General features: G+C 46.9%; 1 protein-coding gene across 1 annotated transcript; it reads right to left on the reverse strand.

Moving 5' to 3' along the window:
• Window positions 1-843: 843 nt before the first annotated feature.
• On the reverse strand, window positions 844-8,005 carry LOC125552554 (54S ribosomal protein L51, mitochondrial-like). Its single transcript, XM_048716155.1, has 3 exons — window positions 7,845-8,005; window positions 6,313-6,419; window positions 844-1,208 (listed from the first exon to the last, which is right to left on the reverse strand). The coding sequence occupies exons 1-3, from the start codon at window positions 7,922-7,924 to the stop codon at window positions 1,036-1,038; spliced, it is 360 nt and encodes a 119-aa protein (XP_048572112.1). The 5' UTR covers window positions 7,925-8,005; the 3' UTR covers window positions 844-1,035.
• Window positions 8,006-21,331: the final 13,326 nt, after the last annotated feature.

Consider the following 21,331-nt stretch of genomic DNA (forward strand, 5'->3'; position numbering starts at 1 on the left):
AGGTAGGGGAGGTGTTCACATCTGAACATCCAACATTATTTTTATTTATCACCAAAAAAATTATTTATCGCCCCTCAGAAAAGAAAAAGAAAAACTTTGCTGGCAGCTGAGCTACACGCTGTGCTGTGCCCCTCTCTGTCAAGCAGGTGCTGATCTGGATGGCTGGCTGGCTCCGGGCTCGCCGACGGCGACCTCAAGGAGGCGTGCGGGTGCGGCTGCTCGCCCAATGGCGCTGCTTAGTGCGTTCCGCGTCCTCTGCTGCTTATCTCTTGCTCCAGCTTTCTGGTACTACTGGTCATTATGCGTTCAGATATTCTTATCGCGAACTGCAGCTCCAGTCATCCGCTCCTGATGCGCGTGACGGTTTACACACCCGTGGATGCCAAAATCTGGTTATAACGACTAAAGGTTAGGTAGATGTTCTGGTACCGGACAGCACGGCAGACGCCACTGATGAATGATACCCTGACAGGCTGACACTACCAGCACGGCACACAGCAAGATCAAATATCCACATCGCATTATACATATATATACATCAACTGTAATAAATGATCAAAAAGAAGCAGGCGGAAATCTGAACCACTTTTTACCTTTTCCTCGTTATTAAAAGCATAGAGCATCTGAAACAGTTCTTGGGACAGCACCATCCCAACAACAGGAAGACCCCACAAAACTGGGACCTGATTTCTCTTCCTCTACATTGTCTGGCCACCTCGCCGTATTGCCCTCATAGTAGCATCTCTGTTAACCACCATGGATTGAAAAAAAGAACTGTTCATGACTTGCAGGGCCACCCAGATCAAATTGTCTACCCTGGCAAGTTCAAGGAAGATGATGGTCTAAGATCACATCCGCCACTAACAAGAATCTCCCACGTTTACATGATATTATCAGATTATTATGTCTCAAACAAACAAAAAATGAAACTGTAACTACTGACAAAAGGTAGGTCTAATAGCAGCACAGAGTTCTTGCCATAGATCTCAAACAGTTCAACAGGAACACTGCAACAGCCTCTCTCGGAACTTTGATTCACATCTTCAGTTCCGTCGTCCATGTCCCCTGGACACTTGGCCGTTTCGTAACGTGTCTAGTTCTCAGCTTCACCACTTTCCTGCCCAGAGAACACCTTAGCCTACTAGCTTGCAACATGATGTCCTCGGGTGCTAGATTTCTGACACAAACCACTCTCTCGTTATGGTTTTCTGCACAAGAATAATGTTGCATAAATATTAAATAATAATCACAAAGCAAGCACATGTAGCCATGAGTTCATCAAAACTAACATGGATGGTCTTTTGATATGAATCATGTCTCACTGACATGTGAGTGGGCCCTGTCAGTGAGTTAGGGAGTGGTAATTCCTGACATGCAGCTTTGAAACTTGACATGAGTAAGGCGTATGACCGGGTGGAGTGGGCTTTCATGGAGAAAATTATGATCCAGCTGGGTTTTGCACCGGAGTTTGTGGCCCTGATCTGCAAGTGCATGAGTACGGTTCGGTACCGTTTCAAAATCAATGAGGGCTGTACTGATACGGTGGTTCCCGGCCGCGGTTTACGGCAGGGCAACCCCGCCTCCCCGTACCTATTCCTATTATGTGCAGAAGGGCTATCTTCACTGATCAACCGCGCGGAGGAGATGGGACGCATTCGGGGTATACGGATCGCACCTACTGCCCCGTCGATAACTCACCTCCTTTTTGCGGACGATTCGCTGCTGCTTCTGGAGGCCACGGAAGAGAGTATGACCACTGTCGACGAGATTTTGGAGGTTTATGAAAGGGGGTCGGGCCAAACAATCAATAGGGACAAGTCTGCGATACATTTCAGCAAGAACACACCAGGACAAAAGAAACAAGCATTGCTCCATGTTCTGGGTCTTAGAGGTGAAGGATCCATAGGAAAATACCTGGGCCTTCCTAGCTATGTGGGCAGATCACGCCAGATTTGTTTTGAATACATCCGAGACAGAATTTGGGAGCTGCTCCAAGGTTACAAGATCAAGTTGCTGTCGAAGAAGGGAAAGGAGATCCTGATTAAAACGGTGGCCCAAGCGATTCCCACCTATGCAATGGCTTGTTTTGACTTGATGAAGGGGCTATGCGATGGCATCTGCTCTATGATATGCCGCTTCTGGTGGGCAAATCAGGATGATGATCAAAGGCACCACTGGGTGGGTTGGGAGAGAATGACCTTGCCAAAAGAGCAAGGTGGTCTTGGATTTAGGGATCTTCACGCGTTCAATATCGCCATGCTAGCTCGTCAAGTCTGGCGCCTTCTGCAAGCGCCTGACTCCCTCTGCGCCCGTGTCTTGCGCGCCAAGTACTACCCTAGTGGAGATCTCCTATCGGCTGTGCCAACACCGGGAATTAGCTATGTTTGGCGTAGTATCTTGCAAGGGGTCCAAGTGGTCAAGGAGGGAATGGTGTGGAGAGTGGGGGACGGGCAGCAGATACACATTTGGCATGATCCGTGGCTGCCGGCGGGGCCTGTACGTTTCCCGCGTTCCTTTCGGGGGGCTACCCTGCTGACAAAAGTCTCCGAACTCATTGACCCGGAGTCTCACACATGGGATGAGCAGCTTGTGCAACAAACTTTCAGCGCGATGGATGCAGAAATAATCCTAAAGATCCCTATCTTTGAGCACCATGAGGACTTTGTGGCCTGGCAATTTGACAACAAGGGGCTGTTCTCAGTAAGATCGGCATACAGGGTGTATACTGACATGCTCCAGAGACAACGACCGCGCCCGCGTGGGGAAAGCTCAGCTGGGGGAGAGGAGGACAGAAGAATGTGGCAACAGCTCTGGAAGATACGATGCCCCGGCAAGATCCATCACTTTATGTGGAGACTGGCCCATAACAGTCATCCTCTTCTGCGGAATGTGGAGCGAATTGGCGTGCAACTGGAGACGGACTGTGTGGTATGCCACCGGCTACAGGAGGACGGAGGCCACCTGTTCCTTCGCTGCAAGGAAGTGAAGAAGATGTGGAAGGCGTGCGGGTTAGAACAGACACGTCAGATGCTATTACCATGCCAATCACCATGCCAACTCCTGAAACTTATTGTTTCCTTGCCGGAGGACGAGAAACTACATACTATCTGCCTGTTGTGGATGTGGTGGACGGAGCGAAACAAGGCAAACCACAACGACCAGAGGGCTACGATCCAGGAATTCGCCTTCACGTTGTCAAAGCACATTGCGGAATGGCGCCTATATTGTGGAGAGCAGGGTCAGAGCAATCCTAAACCAAAACCCAGCTGGACCTGCCCGACCACCGACGTAGTCAAGATCAATTTGGATGGATCTTTTGATCCGGGGACTGGACTCGCGGGTTGGGGATGCATCGCTCGGGATCACACTGGAGAGGTGATCCTAGCCGCGGCAGGAAGCCTTTCACATATGGGCGAGGCCCTACATGCGGAGGCATGTGCCCTGCTTCATGCAATTAAGCTAGATGAAAGTCAGGGCATCTCCAGCCGTTGGCCCCCCAGGAGGGGCAAAAAATCGCCCCCTGGGGGCGCACCGGCGCTAAACCGCGCACTGGGGGCGTGATGCCCCCCAGTCGCAGCCCCCCACGGGTTTTTAAAATGTTTAAATTCGGCGCAAACACAACGCAAACACGTTCGAGTTCGTTCAAATTTAAACATATTTTACAAAAAAAGGAAAAACTACCGCGGGCTACCCCCGCCGTCTCCCTCGCCGCCCGCCTCGCCACCCGCCCACGCGGTTCTACATGCCGAGGAGGCTGTAGAACCGCGTGTAGTCACCGCCGTCGTCGTCGTCGCCCCCGCCGACGCCTCCGCCGTCCCTGCTGCATCCCTCCCCCGGTTGGCGCGGCGGGTTGGACGGTCCGGGGCGTCGTCGTCGTCGTCGCTGTCGAGGACCACGACGCCGTGCTTGTCCTCGCGCCCACGCTTGCGGGCGGCGATCTCCTCCAGGGCCCGGCGCTGCCGGACCATCTCGTCGCGGAGGTAGTCGTCCCGCGCCCACCGTAGGGCGTCCTCGTCGGAGAAGCCACGCCGGGCTATCTCCTCGTACTCTGCGGGGAGGCCGGGCTCCGGCTTGGGCTCGACGAGGACGAAGCGGCCGATGGGGGAGGCGTTGTCGCCGATGCGGACGCCGAAGCTGCGGGTGCGCGCGCTGACAGGCGTGCCCTAGGGCTCCGGCTTGACGGGGCGGAGGTGGAGGCAGGGGGAGCCGCCGGACGAGGAGGACCCCCCGGTCTCCATGCGCCTCGGGGTCCAGGAGCTTCCCCGGCGGCGTGGGAAGGACGGGGGAGCGGGGTACTCGAGGCGCGGCGTGTTGCCGCCCTCGATGTACTCGAGGACGGCCTCCAACGTGCGCCCGGGCACGCCCCACCACCGACGCCGGCCGACGGCGTTGAGCCTGCCGGAGGGCTCGACGCCGTTGGTGGCCTCGAGCTGCTCGGCGTGACGGCGGCGGAAATAAGGCTCCCAGAGCGGGCTGTCGGAGACGTACCGTGGCCCCTCCCTCGCCGCACGCGGCAGGGACGAGCGGATGCGTGCGATCTCCGCACGCCGCGCCGCGCCGGTGGGTACCGGGGGCACCGGCACGCCGCCGGCGCTGATCCTCCACACCCCGGGCACCCGCATGTCCGGCGGGACCGGGTACTCGGCCTCGAAAAGGAGGCGAGCCTCGTTCTCGTGAAGATGGCGGCGGCCGAAGCCGTTCGCCGCCGCGTCGTCGCCTGGAAAGCGCTCGGCCATGGGTGTGATGAACTAGAGACGGCGAGAGAGAGGAGAGGGAGGAACGACGACGGCAAGAGAGTGCGAGTCGCCGAGTGCGCTGGGGCGCGTCTTATATAGGCCGAGGCGCCGCCCGTGCGCGAGCCGCCGTGATACGCGTGGCGGGCGAGGGACGCGCGTCATCCGGTCTTCACTGCGCCGCCCGTGAGGCATCAATGGCGCAGGCTGACCGGCGCGGCAGCTTTGGCATTGATTCGCCGCGGGAAACGAGGCGATGAGGACGACGAAGGGGCGAGAAGAGAGCCGTGCCCCTGACGCGGCGGGCCCGCGGCTGTTTCGCGCCAAAACAGTTCGCCCCGGCGCCCCCGGGCGCCCCCCAGCGCGCCGGGTTCGGCCTGGGTCCGCCGGCGCTGTTTTCGGCCCAAGCCGGCGAAAATCGGGCTCCTGGGGGCGCGACTGGGCCGATTTTTCGGCGCCGGCGCAAAAAAAACGCCTGGGGAGGCCTTCCTGGGGGCGCGGCTGGAGATGCCCTCAGGGTATGGGACGTGTCGTTTTTGAGACGGACTGCATCGGGATCCAGCAAGCTGCAACGACGAATGCTCTCGACCGATCTAACCTGGGCACCCTGTTCCGTGAGATCAAATACCTTCTCCAGATTGGTTTTATTGATTGGAATGTTTCCTACTGTCCTCGTGTGTGTAATGCTCCTACCCATGAGCTTGCGGCTATTGGTAGGCGGAATGTCAATGTCGACTACCAAGTGTGGTCGGTAGACCTCCCTAGAGTTGTATCCGATGCGGTGACCGCCGATTTGGCTGGTCCACGGTGATTTATGGAATGCACGGTGTTCCATTTCAAAAAAAAAATTGGGTGGGCATTTTATGAAAAATATCCTAATAAGTAATCTCCTCCTACAACAGAGGAACAGAATCTATATGGTTGTTTGGCCTGCGTAATGCCGTAACTCCTACAACCATGGAATGTTTTTGGCCTGCATAATGCCCTAACTCCTCGTACAACATCAGATTTGGTTTGGCTAGTACAGTCGAATGCAATTATCGTTGGGCTAAACATTACAAAAGTGAAAGAAGTTGCTACAATATGCGAAATGCATTCCACATAATTTGTTGAATGAACCTGTCCCCTCACCACCACAAAATATGTGGCACGTCTCTATTCCATCCGAGATGGATGTACTTGACGCAGAACAAGCGCATCCCTCAAACAAAACAAGCTAACATTCTCTAAAGAAGATGTATTCATATGAAGGACACAAAGTTAACCATGTCATGCTTGAACCATGTGAGTTTTCACCTTTGGGCTGTTGAGCAAGTCAAATTCATCACAAGTACGTACATGGAAGAAACAGCTACAAATATCCCAGTGCTGCAATTTAAAACTAAATATGGCTAGTGTAAACTGCAGTACTTGACTGCAAGAGACTGCAAGAAAAATAACTGACTCTATGCATTTTGTCAGTACCAACAGAAAGATCTAAACCACTATCAGAAAGTAACACCATTATAAGTAATACAGTTGCCAGCCATATAACTCTTGATATAACACTATGATGGTCAAAAGAAATGGAAGATCTTACTGTAAATGCCCTTCAAGTTAGGATGCTGACCACGGACAAGCTGTGTCACTACCTCTAACTGGGGATTCTTTTCCTTCAAAGCTGGAAGATGTGACTCCATAAAAGCCCTGCAATTCCAAGGAGTATTAGATATGAAGGAGCAGGCAAGTTGAAAGATTCAAGTGTTCAGGTACTGAATCCTGACGACAAAGATATTGATACAAGCAATATTTAAGCTGCAAAGTCATACAACTAATGCTTAAAGTATAGCCTACCAATCCACAGGGAAAGAGGATAATATGTGAAATTGGGAATAAACTTATGTTCAAGAATCCAAAATCCCCAGCTTCATTTACAGCACAACCAGCAAATAACTATTGGCCTAAACTGTAACTGAACTGTTTCTTCTAAACAAAATTTCTCCATTTCCAGTAATTCAGTGAGCTATTTTTCAATGGCATCATGTGGAACACATAATACAAACGCGATGCTCAACATGCACAATTGTGTCCACGAGGAAAGATAGCCCATCCCTACCTAGAACCATTTGATACCACAACTGGGCTGGCATGTTGGATGTTGTTATCAGTTTCCATCGGAAAAAAAGAGGTCAAAGCCCTCCAAGTCATGCACTGGATTTTCATGTTCATAAGGGAGTTCAAATTAAATCATGGAAACAGCCTCTTGCAGAAATGTAGGGAAAGGCTGCATACAAAAGACCCAAAGTGGTCGGACCCTTGCCCGGACCCTGCGCAAGCGGGAGCTGCGTGCACCGGGCTGCCCTTTTTTTAATCAAACTGCTATCGATCAGAGAGAAGTTAAGCAGGCTAGTAAGTGTTGTGCCTCGTCCAATTTACATCAACATGTGCAGTTCCACTTCAGTATCATGAGAGTGCCTCTAGTACTTACTTCCATCCTTGAGCCATACTCCCTCAGTTTATATTTCACTTATGAAATGGCATTGTCTTCTATAGATAGAACTTTCGCAATGACAGTCAAAGTCCAATAATATGCTAGCAGACACATTCAAACATATAACACGGAAGTTTTCTGCTTACAATTTTGTCGAAATCAGTTCCATGTTGCCAATCAACACACACAACTCTATATTGGTCAAGTTTGACTGTACGCAAACCATAACGGCCTACATCAGTAAACAGAGGGGTTCTTTCACAGCCTATGTACTGTTTATGACATGGCCCAAAGTATCCAAGAACACTCAGACTTGATAGTTAGTTCTTCGCCGGAAACACACTACTGGCACCTTTCAGAAAAACCAGATAACAGGGCATATACTAAGCATAACACATTTGAGGAAGATCTTTACAACTAATTTTTCCATGCAGAAACTGACTTTGTACAAAGTGTCAGACAGCAAGTACCTTACGCACGGTCTGCACAATCAACAGACCAATCCAACTCGATTAACAGAGCGAGTAATTCGGATCTCCCCTCCCGAATCTAAACTTGTTACCGCATCAAAGCAGAACAGATCAAATCGCTAGGGTCTGCCTAGTGGTGAAATCGGCTCTTATCGGCATGATGAAAGGTACCTGATTCCTCTGCTGCTCCCTCCCCAGTCGCAGTAGTTCACCACAAGCTTCTGCAGCTGCCAAACGCCCCTCAGCGCCATCACGCCGCCCTCAGGATCAAAAAGTGTGTGGGTGGGGAGGAGGAAAGGGGGAGAGTGCCAGAGTGGGGACGCCTGGGGAAGAAACCTAGCTGAAGGGGAGACCGAGATGGGCCGGCCCAGGAGAGCGGGAGGCCACAGCCTCCTTTTTATGTTTGTTTTTACATTTTCTGTTTTCTTTTTTGCTTTATTTTTGTACTTTTGTTTATATTTTAAAATATTCTAAATATACAAATTAAAAACAAACACACTACAAAAACATTTTATAAATGTTTAAAAAGTACTTGAAAATAACTGAAAAAGTATTTAAAAATATTAATCAAACATTCGGAAAAATGTTGAATGTGTATAGAAAATTTGTTGATCATGTATTAAAAAATCATGAATTTTTTATCATGTATATAAAAATTTTAATCAATAATTTGAAAAAAATATTGACTAAGTATTAATAAACATTAATATTGAGTTTGAAAAATCTTAATCAAGCATTTAAAAAAGGTTACATGTGCATAGAAAATGTTGATCATGTATTAAAAAATGTTAAACATGTTTTTGAAAAATATTCTTGACGTATAAAAAAAATGTATAACAGAAACTAAAAGAAAGAAAAGAAAAAAATCAATGAAAACTGAAAAAAAACATAGAAAAAAGAAAATAAAAAATAAAACTAAAGAAACAAATGCAAAAAGAATGAAAAAACAGTGAAAATCAATAAAGAGACAAAGAATAACATAAAATGTTGAAAATCAAGAAAGGAGAAAGATGAAGAAAAAAAGAAGGAAAGAAAATTGATAAAAACAATAAAAACACAAAAAATGGATAAGAGATAAGAAAACCAAACCAAAAACAAAAGAAGACAGGAAAAGGAGAGAAAAGACCTGGAGAAAACCAAATAAAATGAAGCAAAAAATAGAAAAAAAAAACCAATAAAACTGTTAGAGTTGTGTCGAATATTGTGTACAAGTTAGGTTACAGTTGGACTCTGAATTGTATTGTGTTTAGATATGATATGGAGTCGTGTCCTAGTAGGACACTTGTATCCTAGGTCTCTCATATATAGCGGGGCTAGACACACGATGTAACCTATGCCAACATAATAGCACTGGAACGCAGGGGAAGCCGGCGGCATGTGCCGGTGTTCAGGGCGACCGGGTGCGGTATTGTAGCGGTGTCATGTGGAGGAGCGCCCATAGTCAAGCCCCGGGGATGTAGCCATATCAGTGAACCTCGTTAACAAATCTCGGTGTCGTACTCGTGTGATTGCTTGGTCCTCGAATGATCGACAGTATGCCTCAGATTTATTTTAACAAGTGGTATCATAAGTAAGGTTGAGATGAGGTTATTTGAGTTGATCTAAAGGAAGGTTTGATGTGTTAATCGGTATCGTCTGCACTGGAAGTCGCCGTAGAGCAATTGGTGCGCGCGGTTGGGACCGATTGGAAAATATATCAGACGAGGCAATCTCGACGAGTTGTACAGATCGTATTCTGAGCTGTCAGTGGACGTAGGAGGCAACCCTAGACGACGTGTGCGGCTCGATCGCAAGGTGATGCGTCGCGTGGCAAGCAACGCTCGGCGGGCCAAGCGGAGCCGAGGCGCGCGCGGTGTGTGCTGGCCCAGCGGGGCTAGCAGGTGCGCATGTTGTGCTGGAGGTCGCGCGGAAGGCTGCCTAGGTGCGCTACGCGGCAGGGCTGCGGTGCAAGTCGGATCGACTCAGGAGATTTGTTATGAAAAAAAGATGGGGACCGAGTCCCTGGAGACAACGGCCTCTCCTGTGCGACATGGAGGCGGGCAGATCAGAGGCAAAGGCAAAAATCCATCATTGTGTATCCATCAGGAGCATATTTGACACAAAGGACGTCACTAGCATCAAGTGTTGAGTCAGGCTTTGTACAATGGAAGATGCTTAGGGGAAATGCTTAGAGAAATAAACTAGACTTTTCTTAAGCATCGGTGCTTATTTGTACAGGGTAGACGCTTAACTAAGCGTCTCTTCTGTGGAAATAGGCACCGGTGCTTCAGAAAAAACTCGGTTTATTTTTGCAAGCACCTTTCTAAGCATCTCCCATTGTAAAAGGCCTCAGGAGCAATGACGCGAAGATCAAAAGCTTTTTGGTTGGAGTTGCTAGTAGTACACAGATGTTCTGTCATGTACTTGTGCATCACAGGGAGATTGCTCATGTATTTTTTTTCACAAGGTCAGTCGTACAAAGAACTATGACGTCAATGGGTGTCAGGTTTGAGGTGGAGAAGTTCGTGGAACTGAAAACCTTGGGTTATGGCAGACAAAAGTGAAAGATTTGTTGGCACAACATGGATGCTTGAAGGTGTTGCGGGAAATCATGTCAGCTAAGATGGGGTTATCATGTGATGGATGGAGATTCGCGGAAGACGATTTGGGAGCCACGAGTGTGCCGTACAGTCGAGCGAGTTCGGCTGGGTCAGACTAGGCAGTTTGACGGATCGACGCAAGTCGGTTGGTACAGAAGAAGGTGTTGGATCGACGACGACGACAAAGGAGCGTGATGCTGATGGTGACCGACTTCTGGGTGTGGAAACACGTGGCGCCGGCCCCGATGGCTTGTGTGGCTTCAGCAAGACTATGGCGCGGGGTTGATTCAAGGTGTTGTCTACACGAAGCTTGAAGTCGATGAGGCGCGGGGGTGGACTGATCATCTACCATGGAGTCATGTTGAAGGTGAGGCTGGGTTGAGGGGCTACTGAAGGAAATATGCCCTAGAGGCAATAATAAAGTTATTATTTATTTTATTATAATCATGATAAATGTTTATTATTCATGCTAGAATTGTATTAACCGGAAACATAATACATGTGTGAATACATAGACAAACAAAGTGTCACTAGTATGCCTCTACTTGACTAGCTCGTTAATCAAAGATGGTTATGTTTCCTAACCATGAACAATGAGTTGTTATTTGATTAACGAGGTCACATCATTAGTTGAATGATCTGATTGACATGACCCATTCCATTAGCTTAGCACCCGATCGTTTAGTATGTTGCTATTGCTTTCTTCATGACTTATACATGTTCCTATGACTATGAGATTATGCAACTCCCGTTTACCGGAGGAACACTTTGGGTGCTATCAAACGTCACAACGTAACTGGGTGATTATAAAGGAGCATTACAGGTGTCTCCAAAGATAGATGTTGGGTTGGCGTATTTCGAGATTAGGATTTGTCACTCCGATTGTCGGAGAGGTATCTCTGGGCCCTCTCGGTAATGCACATCACATAAGCCTTGCAAGCATTGCAACTAATGAGTTAGTTGCGAGATGATGTATTACGGAACGAGTAAAGAGACTTGCCGGTAACGAGATTGAACTAGGTATTGGATACCGACGATCGAATCTCGGGCAAGTAACATACCGATGACAAAGGGAACAACGTATGTTGTTATGCGGTCTGACCGATAAAGATCTTCGTAGAATATGTAGGAGCCAATATGGGCATCCAGGTCCCGCTATTGGTTATTGACCGGAGACATGTCTCGGTCATGTCTACATTGTTCTCGAACCCGTAGGGTCCGCACGCTTAAGGTTACGATGAGAGCTATATTATGAGTTTATGCATTTTGATGTACCGAAGGTTGTTCGGAGTCCCGGATGTGATCACGGACATGACGAGGAGTCTCGAAATGGTCGAGACGTAAAGATTGATATATTGGAAGCCTATATTTGGATATCGGAAGTGTTCCGGATGAAATCGGGATTTTACCGGAGTACCGGGGGGTACCGGAACCCCCCGGGAGCTATATGGGCCATAGTGGGCCTTGGTGGAAAATAGAAGAGGCTGCCCTTGATGGGCTGTGCGCCTCCCCCTTCCCCTAGTCCTATTAAGACTAGGAGAGGTGGCCGGCCCCCTCCTCCTCTTTTCCCCCTCCGCGAATCCTATTCCGACTAGGATTGGGGGGGGAATCCTACTCCTAGAGGGAGTAGGACTCTCCTGCGCCCTCCTCCTTGGCCGGCACAGCCTCCCCTCCTCTCCTCCTTTATATACGGAGGCAGGGGGCACCTCTAGACACACAAGTTGATCCACGTGATCTATTCCTTAGCCGTGTAAGGTGCCCCCTGCCACCATATACCTCGATAATACTGTAGCGGAGTTTAGGCGAAGCCCTGCTGCTGTAGTTCATCAAGATCGTCACCACGCCGTCGTGCTGACGGAACTCTTCCCCGGCACTTTGCTGGATCGGAGTCCGGGGATCGTCATCGAGCTGAACATGTGCTCGAACTCGGAGGTGCTGTAGTTTCGGTGCTTGATCGGTTGGATCGTTAAGACGTACGACTACTTCCTCTACGTCGTGTTATCGCTTCCGCAGTCGGTCTGTGTTGGGTACGTAGACAACACTCTCCCCCTCGTTGCTATGCATCACATGATCTTGCGTGAGCGTAGGAAAATTTTTGAAATTACTACGAAACCCAACAGTGGCATCCGAGCCTAGGTTATTTATGTTGATGTTATATGCACGAGTAGAACACAAGTGAGTTGTGGACGATACAAGTCATACTGCCTACCAGCATGTCATACTTTGGTTCAGCGGTATTGTTGGACGAGACGACCCGGACCAACCTTACGCGTACGCTTACGCGAGACCGGTTCCCTCGACGTGCTTTGCACATAGATGGCTTGCGGGCGACTGTCTCTCCAACTTTAGTTGAACCAAGTATGGCTACGCCTGGTCCTTGAGAAGGTTAAAACGGAGTCTATTTGACAAACTATCGTTGTGGTTTTGATGCGTAGGTGAGATTGGTTCTTACTTAAGCCCGTAGCAGCCACATAAAACATGCAACAACAAAGTAGAGGACGTCTAACTTGTTTTTGCAGGGCATGTTGTGATGTGATATGGTCAAGGCATGATGCTGAATTTTATTGTATGAGATGATCATGTTTTGTAACTGAGTTATCGGCAACTGGCAGGAGCCATATGGTTGTCGCTTTATTGTATGCAATGCAATCGCGATGTAATGCTTTACTTTATTACTAAACGGTAGTGATAGTCGTGGAAGCATAAGATTGGCGAGACGACAACGATGCTACGATGGAGATCAAGGTGTCACGCCGGTGACGATGGTGATCATGACGGTGCTTCGGAGATGGAGATCAGAAGCACAAGATGATGATGGCCATATCATATCACTTATATTGATTGCATGTGATGTTTATCTGTTTATGCATCTTATCTTGCTTTGATTGACGGTAGCATTATAAGATGATCTCTCACTAAATTATCAAGAAGTGTTCTCCCTGAGTATGCACCGTTGCCAAAGTTCGTCGTGCCCAGACACCACGTGATGATCGGGTGTGATAAGCTCTACGTCCATCTACAACGGGTGCAAGCCAGTTTTTGCACACGCAGAATACTCAGGTTAAACTTGACGAGCCTAGCATATGCAGATATGACCTCGGAACACGGAGACCGAAAGGTCGAGCGTGAATCATATAGTAGATATGATCAACATAAACGATGTTCACCATTGAAAACTACTCCATCTCACGTGATGATCGGTTATGGTTTAGTTGATTTGGATCACGTAATCACTTAGAAGATTAGAGGGATGTCTATCTAAGTGGGAGTTCTTAAGTAATATGATTAATTGAACTTAAATTTATCATGAACTTAGTACCTGATAGTATCTTGCTTGTTTATGTTGATTGTAGATAGATGGCTCGTGCTATTGTTCCGTTGAATTTTAATGCGTTCCTTGAGAAAGCAAAGTTGAAAGATGATGGTAGCAATTACACGGACTGGGTCCATAACTTGAGGATTATCCTCATTGCTGCATAGAAGAATTACGTCCTGGAAGCACCGCTGGGTGCCAGGCCTGCTGCTGGAGCAACGCCAGATGTTATGAACGTCTGGCAGAGCAAAGCTGATGACTACTCGATAGTTCAGTGTGCCATGCTTTACGGCTTAGAATCGGGACTTCAACGACGTTTTGAACGTCATGGAGCATATGAGATGTTCCAAGAGTTGAAGTTAATATTTCAAGCAAATGCCCGAATTGAGAGATATGAAGTCTCCAGTAAGTTCTATAGCTGCAAGATGGACGAGAACAGTTCTGTCAGTGAGCATATACTCAAAATGTCTGGGTATAATAATCACTTGATTCAATTGGGAGTTAATCTTCCGGATGATTGCGTCATTGACAGAATTCTCCAATCACTGCCACCAAGCTACAAGAGCTTCATGATGAACTATAATATGCAAGGGATGAACAAGACTATTCCCGAGCTCTTCGCGATGCTGAAAGCTGCGGAGGTAGAAATCAAAAAGGAGCATCAAGTGTTGATGGTTAACAAAACCACTAGTTTCAAGAAAAAGGGCAAAGGGAAGAAGAAGGGGAACTTCAAGAAGAACGGCAAGCAAGTTGCTGCTCAGGAGAAGAAACCCAAGTCTGGACCTAAGCCTGAAACTGAGTGCTTCTACTGCAAGCAGACTGGTCACTGGAAGCGGAACTGCCCCAAGTATTTGGCAGATAAGAAGGATGGCAAGGTGAACAAAGGTATATGTGATATACATGTTATTGATGTGTACCTTACTAGAGCTCGCAGTAGCACCTGGGTATTTGATACTGGTTCTGTTGCTAATATTTGCAACTCGAAACAGGGACTACGGAATAAGCGAGCACTGGCAAAGGACGAGGTGACGATGCGCGTGGGGAACGGTTCCAAAGTCGATGTGATCGCGGTCGGCACGCTACCTCTACATCTACCTTCGGGATTAATATTAGACCTAAATAATTGTTATTTGGTGCCAGCGTTGAGCATGAACATTATATCTGGATCTTGTTTAATGCGAGACGGTTATTCATTTAAATCAGAGAATAATGGTTGTTCTATTTATATGAGTAATATCTTTTATGGTCATGCACCCTTGAAGAGTGTTCTATTCCTATTGAATCTCGATAGTAGTAATACACATATTCATAATGTTGAAGCCAAAAGATGCAGAGTTGATAATGAAAGTGCAACTTATTTGTGGCACTGTCGTTTAGGTCATATCGGTATAAAGCGCATGAAGAAACTCCATACTGATGGACTTTTGGAACCACTTGATTATGAATCACTTGGTACTTGCGAACCGTGCCTCTTGGGCAAGATGACTAAAACACCGTTCTCCGGTACTATGGAGAGAGCAACAGATTTGTTGGAAATCATACATACCGATGTATGTGGTCCGATGAATATTGAGGCTCGTGGCGGATATCGTTATTTTCTCACCTTCACAGATAATTTAAGCAGATATGGGTATATCTACTTAATGAAACATAAGTCTGAAACATTTGAAAAGTTCAAAGAATTTCAGAGTGAAGTTGAAAATCATCGTAACAAGAAAATAAAGTTTCTGCGATCTGATCGTGGAGGAGAATATTTGAGTTACGAGTTTGGTGTACATTTGAAAAACTGTGGAATAGTTTCGCAACTCACGCCACCCGGAACACCACAGCGTAATGGTGTGTCCGAACGTCGTAATCGTACTTTACTGGATATGGTGCGATCTATGATGTCTCTTACTGATTTACCGCTATCGTTTTGGGGTTATGCTCTAGTGACGGCCGCATTCACGTTAAATAGGGCACCATCAAAATCCGTTGAGACGACGCCTTATGAACTGTGGTTTGGCAAGAAACCAAAGTTGTCGTTTCTTAAAGTTTGGGGCTGCGATGCTTATGTGAAAAAGCTTCAACCTGATAAGCTCGAACCCAAATCGGAGAAATGTGTCTTCATAGGATACCCAAAGGAAACTGTTGGGTATACCTTCTATCACAGATCCGAAGGCAAAACATTCGTTGCCAAGAATGGATCCTTTCTAGAGAAGGAGTTTTTCTCGAAAGATGTGAGTGGGAGGAAAGTGGAACTTGACGAGGTAACTGTACCTGCTCCCTTGTTGGAAAGTAGTACATCACAGAAAATTGTTTCTGCGACACCTACACCAATAAGTGAGGAAGTTAATGATAATGATCATGAAACTTCAGAACAAGATACTACTGAACCTCGTAGATCAACCAGAGTAAGATCCGCACCAGAGTGGTACGGTAATCCAGTTCTGGAAGTCATGCTACTAGATCATGATGAACCTACGAACTATGAAGAAGCGATGGTGAGCCCAGATTCCGCAAAGTGGCTTGAAGCCATGAAATCTGAGATGGGATCCATGTATGAGAACAAAGTATGGACTTTGGTTGACTTGCCCGATGATCGGCAAGCAATTGAAAATAAATGGATCTTTAAGAAGAAGACTGACGCTGATGGTAATGTTACTGTCTACAAAGCTCGACTTGTCGCAAAAGGTTTTCGGCAAGTTCAAGGGATTGACTACGATGAGACCTTCTCACCCGTAGCGATGCTTAAGTCCGTCCGAATCATGTTAGCAATTGCTGCATTTTATAATTATGAAATTTGGCAGATGGATGTCAAAACTGCATTCCTGAATGGATTTCTGGAAGAAGAGTTGTATATGATGCAACCGGAAGGTTTTGTCAATCCAAAGGGAGCTAACAAAGTGTGCAAGCTCCAGCGATCCATTTATGGACTGGTGCAAGCCTCTCGGAGTTGGAATAAACGTTTTGATAGTGTGATCAAAGCATTTGGTTTTATACAGACATTCGGAGAAGCCTGTATTTACAAGAAAGTGAGTGGGAGCTCTGTAGCATTTCTGATATTATATGTGGATGACATATTGCTAATTGGAAATGATATAGAATTTCTGGATAGCATAAAGGGATACTTGAATAAAAGTTTTTCAATGAAAGACCTCGGTGAAGCTGCTTACATATTAGGCATTAAGATCTATAGAGATAGATTAAGACGCTTAATTGGACTTTCACAAAGCACATACCTTGACAAAATTTTGAAGAAGTTCAAAATGGATCAAGCAAAGAAAGGGTTCTTGCCTGTGTTACAAGGTGTGAAATTGAGTAAGACTCAATGCCCGACCACTGCAGAAGGTAGAGAGAATATGAAAGATGTTCCCTATGCATCAGCCATAGGATCTATCATGTATGCAATGCTGTGTACCAGACCTGATGTGTGCCTTGCTATAAGTTTAGCAGGGAGGTACCAAAGTAATCCAGGAATGGATCACTGGACAGCGGTCAAGAACATCCTGAAATACCTGAAAAGGACTAAGGATATGTTTCTCGTATATGGAGGTGACAAAGAGCTCACCGTAAAAGGTTACGTTGATGCAAGCTTTGACACTGATCCGGACGATTCTAAATCGCAAACCGGATACGTGTTTACATTAAACGGTGGAGCTGTCAGTTGGTGCAGTTCTAAACAAAGCGTCGTAGCGGGATCTACATGTGAAGCGGAGTACATAGCTGCTTCGGAAGCAGCGAACGAAGGAGTCTGGATGAAGGAGTTCATATCCGATCTAGGTGTCATACCTAATGCATCGGGTCCAATGAAAATCTTTTGTGACAATACTGGTGCAATTGCCTTGGCAAAGGAATCCAGATTTCACAAAAGGACCAAACACATCAAGAGACGCTTCAACTCCATCCGGGATCTAGTCCAGTTGGGAGACATAGAGATTTGCAAGATACATACGGATCTGAATGTTGCAGACCCGTTGACTAAGCCTCTTCCACGAGCAAAACGTGATCAGCACCAAAGCTCCATGGGTGTTAGAATCATTACAGTGTAATCTAGATTATTGACTCTAGTGCAAGTGGGAGACTGAAGGAAATATGCCCTAGAGGCAATAATAAAGTTATTATTTATTTCCTTATAATCATGATAAATGTTTATTATTCATGCTAGAATTGTATTAACCGGAAACATAATACATGTGTGAATACATAGACAAACAAAGTGTCACTAGTATGCCTCTACTTGACTAGCTCGTTAATCAAAGATGGTTATGTTTCCTAACCATGAACAATGAGTTGTTATTTGATTAATGAGGTCACATCATTAGTTGAATGATCTGATTGACATGACCCATTCCATTAGCTTAGCACCCGATCGTTTAGTATGTTGCTATTGCTTTCTTCATGACTTATACATGTTCCTATGACTATGAGATTATGCAACTCCCGTTTACCGGAGGAACACTTTGGGTGCTACCAAACGTCACAACGTAACTGGGTGATTATAAAGGAGCATTACAGTGTCTCCAAAGGTAGATGTTGGGTTGGCGTATTTCGAGATTAGGATTTGTCACTCCGATTGTCGGAGAGGTATCTCTGGGCCCTCTCGGTAATGCACATCACATAAGCCTTGCAAGCATTGCAACGAATGAGTTAGTTGCGAGATGATGTATTACGGAACGAGTAAAGAGACTTGCCGGTAACGAGATTGAACTAGGTATTGAGATACCGACGATCGAATCTCGGGCAAGTAACATACCGATGACAAAGGGAACAACGTATGTTGTTATGCGGTCTGACCGATAAAGATCTTCGTAGAATATGTAGGAGCCAATATGGCATCCAGGTCCGCTATTGGTTATTGACCGGAGACATGTCTCGGTCATGTCTACATTGTTCTCGAACCCGTAGGGTCCGCACGCTTAAGGTTACGATGACAGTATATTATGAGTTTATGCATTTTGATGTACCGAAGGTTGTTCGGAGTCCCGGATGTGATCACGGACATGACGAGGAGTCTCGAAATGGTCGAGACAATAAAGATTGATATATTGGAAGCCTATGTTTGGATATCGGGAAGTGTTCCGGGTGAAATCGGGATTTTACCGGAATACCGGGAGGGTTACCGGAACCCCCCGGGAGCTATATGGGCCATAGTGGGCCTTAGTGGAAAAGAAAAGGGGCTGCCCTAGATGGGCTGCGCCCCCCCTTCCCCTAGTCCTATTAGGACTAGGAGAGGTGGCCGGCCCCCTCCTCCTCTTTTCCCCTCCGAGGAATCCTAGTTGGACTAGGATTGGAGGGGGAATCCTACTCCCAGAGGGAGTAGGACTCTCCTGCGCCTCCTCCCTTGGCCGGCCAGCCTCCCCTCCTCTCCTCCTTTATATACGGAGGCAGGGGGCACCTCTAGACACACAAGTTGATCCACGTGATCTATTCCTTAGCCGTGTGCGGTGCCCCCTGCCACCATATACCTCGATAATACTGTAGCGGAGTTTAGGCGAAGCCCTGCTGCTGTAGTTCATCAAGATCGTCACCACGCCGTCGTGCTGACGGAACTCTTCCCCGACACTTTGCTGGATCGGAGTCCGGGGATCGTCATCGAGCTGAACGTGTGCTCGAACTCGGAGGTGCCGTAGTTTCGGTGCTTGATCGGTTGGATCGTTAAGACGTACGACTACTTCCTCTACGTCGTGTTATCGCTTCCGCAGTCGGTCTGCGTTGGGTACGTAGACAACACTCTCCCCCTCGTTGCTATGCATCACATGATCTTGCGTGAGCGTAGGAATTTTTTTGAAATTACTACGAAACCCAACAGCTACGGCGTTGAAAGGACATGCGGTGCCCCCATGTGTGTTTTTGGTAATTGATGACAATCTCTATGGACTAACGGTTGCCTTGAGTTATATTTGAAGGATTTGTCCATAGGATTGTCTTGAAGTCCATGTGTTGGTTTCAAGGAGTTTATGAGATGGACAAAGTGCTTTTCAAGGAATTATCCAAAGATTGGTCATGTGTGAGTTGAGCTTATTGCAAGCATGTCTTGAAGAAGAAGGTTGTGTGATCATTCATGTTTACCTTCAAGACATCATCCAAATGAAGAGAGTTGGAAAGATTCAAGGTTGATCAAGACTAAGTCAAGAGTGAATCAAGTTGATCAACTCACAAAGCGTAGAAGAAGTACCGAGAGGGATCAAGTGATCCCATGGTATGATAAGCATTGTCCATTACGCTTTGTGTACTAACCCATGGTCTACGTGAGAGTTCCTTGTAGGGTTAGGTATGTTTCCATGGTCTTGCGTCAAGTGGAAGATCTCATACAACCCATGGAGGATGACATCAAGTGGTGATCGTCATCAAGTTTGTAGTGTGCAAGTTCAAGTGAAGCAACATGAAGAGTGGCTCACCCATAATGGAGTATGGGGGAGCAATCAAGCTTGAAGCTTGCCGTCCATTGTGGTGTCAATGGAATTGTGAAGATGTGCCGAAGAGTGGTTCACCCATAGTGGAGTATGGGGGAGCAATCAACTAATCTTTATCGAGCCAACACAATCAAGAAAGGTGGTCCAACTTGAGGAAGTCAAGATCGTCATCATATAGCTCAAAGTGGACTATGTGCAAGGCAAAGGTTTGCCCTTGATAGGTTTTCTATTCTACCGGCCTCATAGTGGTAGTTGGGAGACCGGGTTATAGGATCGATTGCCGTACTATCAAGGGGGGCTCTCTAGTGAGTAGCTTGATCGTATCGTTCGTCGAGAGCTCAAACCATTGCATCCTTGCATCATCTCTCCTAGTTCTTGTTTGTTTCTTCTCCTTGTGAGATTTGGATCTCATGGTCTTCTTCTTAACAAGCTCGAGTTCATCGAAAACCGATTTCATTTGCTTCTTCTATGTTATTTTCGGTGTTGGAGGTTTTACCGGTCTTATCCGATGAAGGGTTCTCACCATTTTCTTATGGACCTTTTCTAATTTTCTTTTTATTGATATTTCTATCAATATTGTGTTAGCCCTTGTCGCTAGCTTTCCAACAAACTTGATTTCGTCGAATTCGGAGCTTGTATGCGAAAGTTGTGGCTGTTTTGATATTGCCTATTTTACATAGAGAGATTGTACCGCCCCATAGAGAGGTTGTACCGGTTGACCGGTACAACCGGTGTTTGGAGCGGTTGTACCGCTCCAGAATTGGTCCGGAGGTTATACCGGTCATGTACCGCTCTACCATCGGACTGGTCTCTGTTGTGGTGCGGTTGTTGGGCGGTTGTGGGTCGGTTGTACCGCTTATTGCATGTTACCGGTTGTACCGGTGCTCATAGCGGTTGTACCGCTCCTATGTTTTTTCTGCACATAACGGGCAGATTCGTGGGGACCTATTTAAGGGTGTCTTTTTCCCTAATGGTTCCCCATCTCTTGAGCTCATTTTTGCCCCCATTATTGACCTTCTTTGAGCTTGCTAACTATCAATCCCTCCATGGATTCTTGCTAGTTTTTGAGGGAAAAGAGAGAGGAGATATAGATCCACATTTCCACCAATCACTTTCTCCTCTTTGTGAGGGGAACCCCTTGGATCTAGATCTTGGAGTTCTTGGTGTTCTCCTTCTTGTTCTTCCTCTCATTTTCCTCCCTAGCATTAGTTGCTTTGGTGGGATTTGGGAGAGAAGGACTTGGGCACTCCGTGTGCCCTTGCCATTGCATTTGTGCATCGGTTTGAGTTCTCCACGGTGATACGTGGAAGTTAAAAGTTGGGAATCTTATTACTCTTGGGTGCTTGGTACCCTTGAGCTTGTTCCTCTTGG

Source organism: Triticum urartu, chromosome 4 (assembly GCF_003073215.2).
Source record: "Triticum urartu cultivar G1812 chromosome 4, Tu2.1, whole genome shotgun sequence".
NCBI lineage: Eukaryota > Viridiplantae > Streptophyta > Magnoliopsida > Poales > Poaceae > Triticum > Triticum urartu.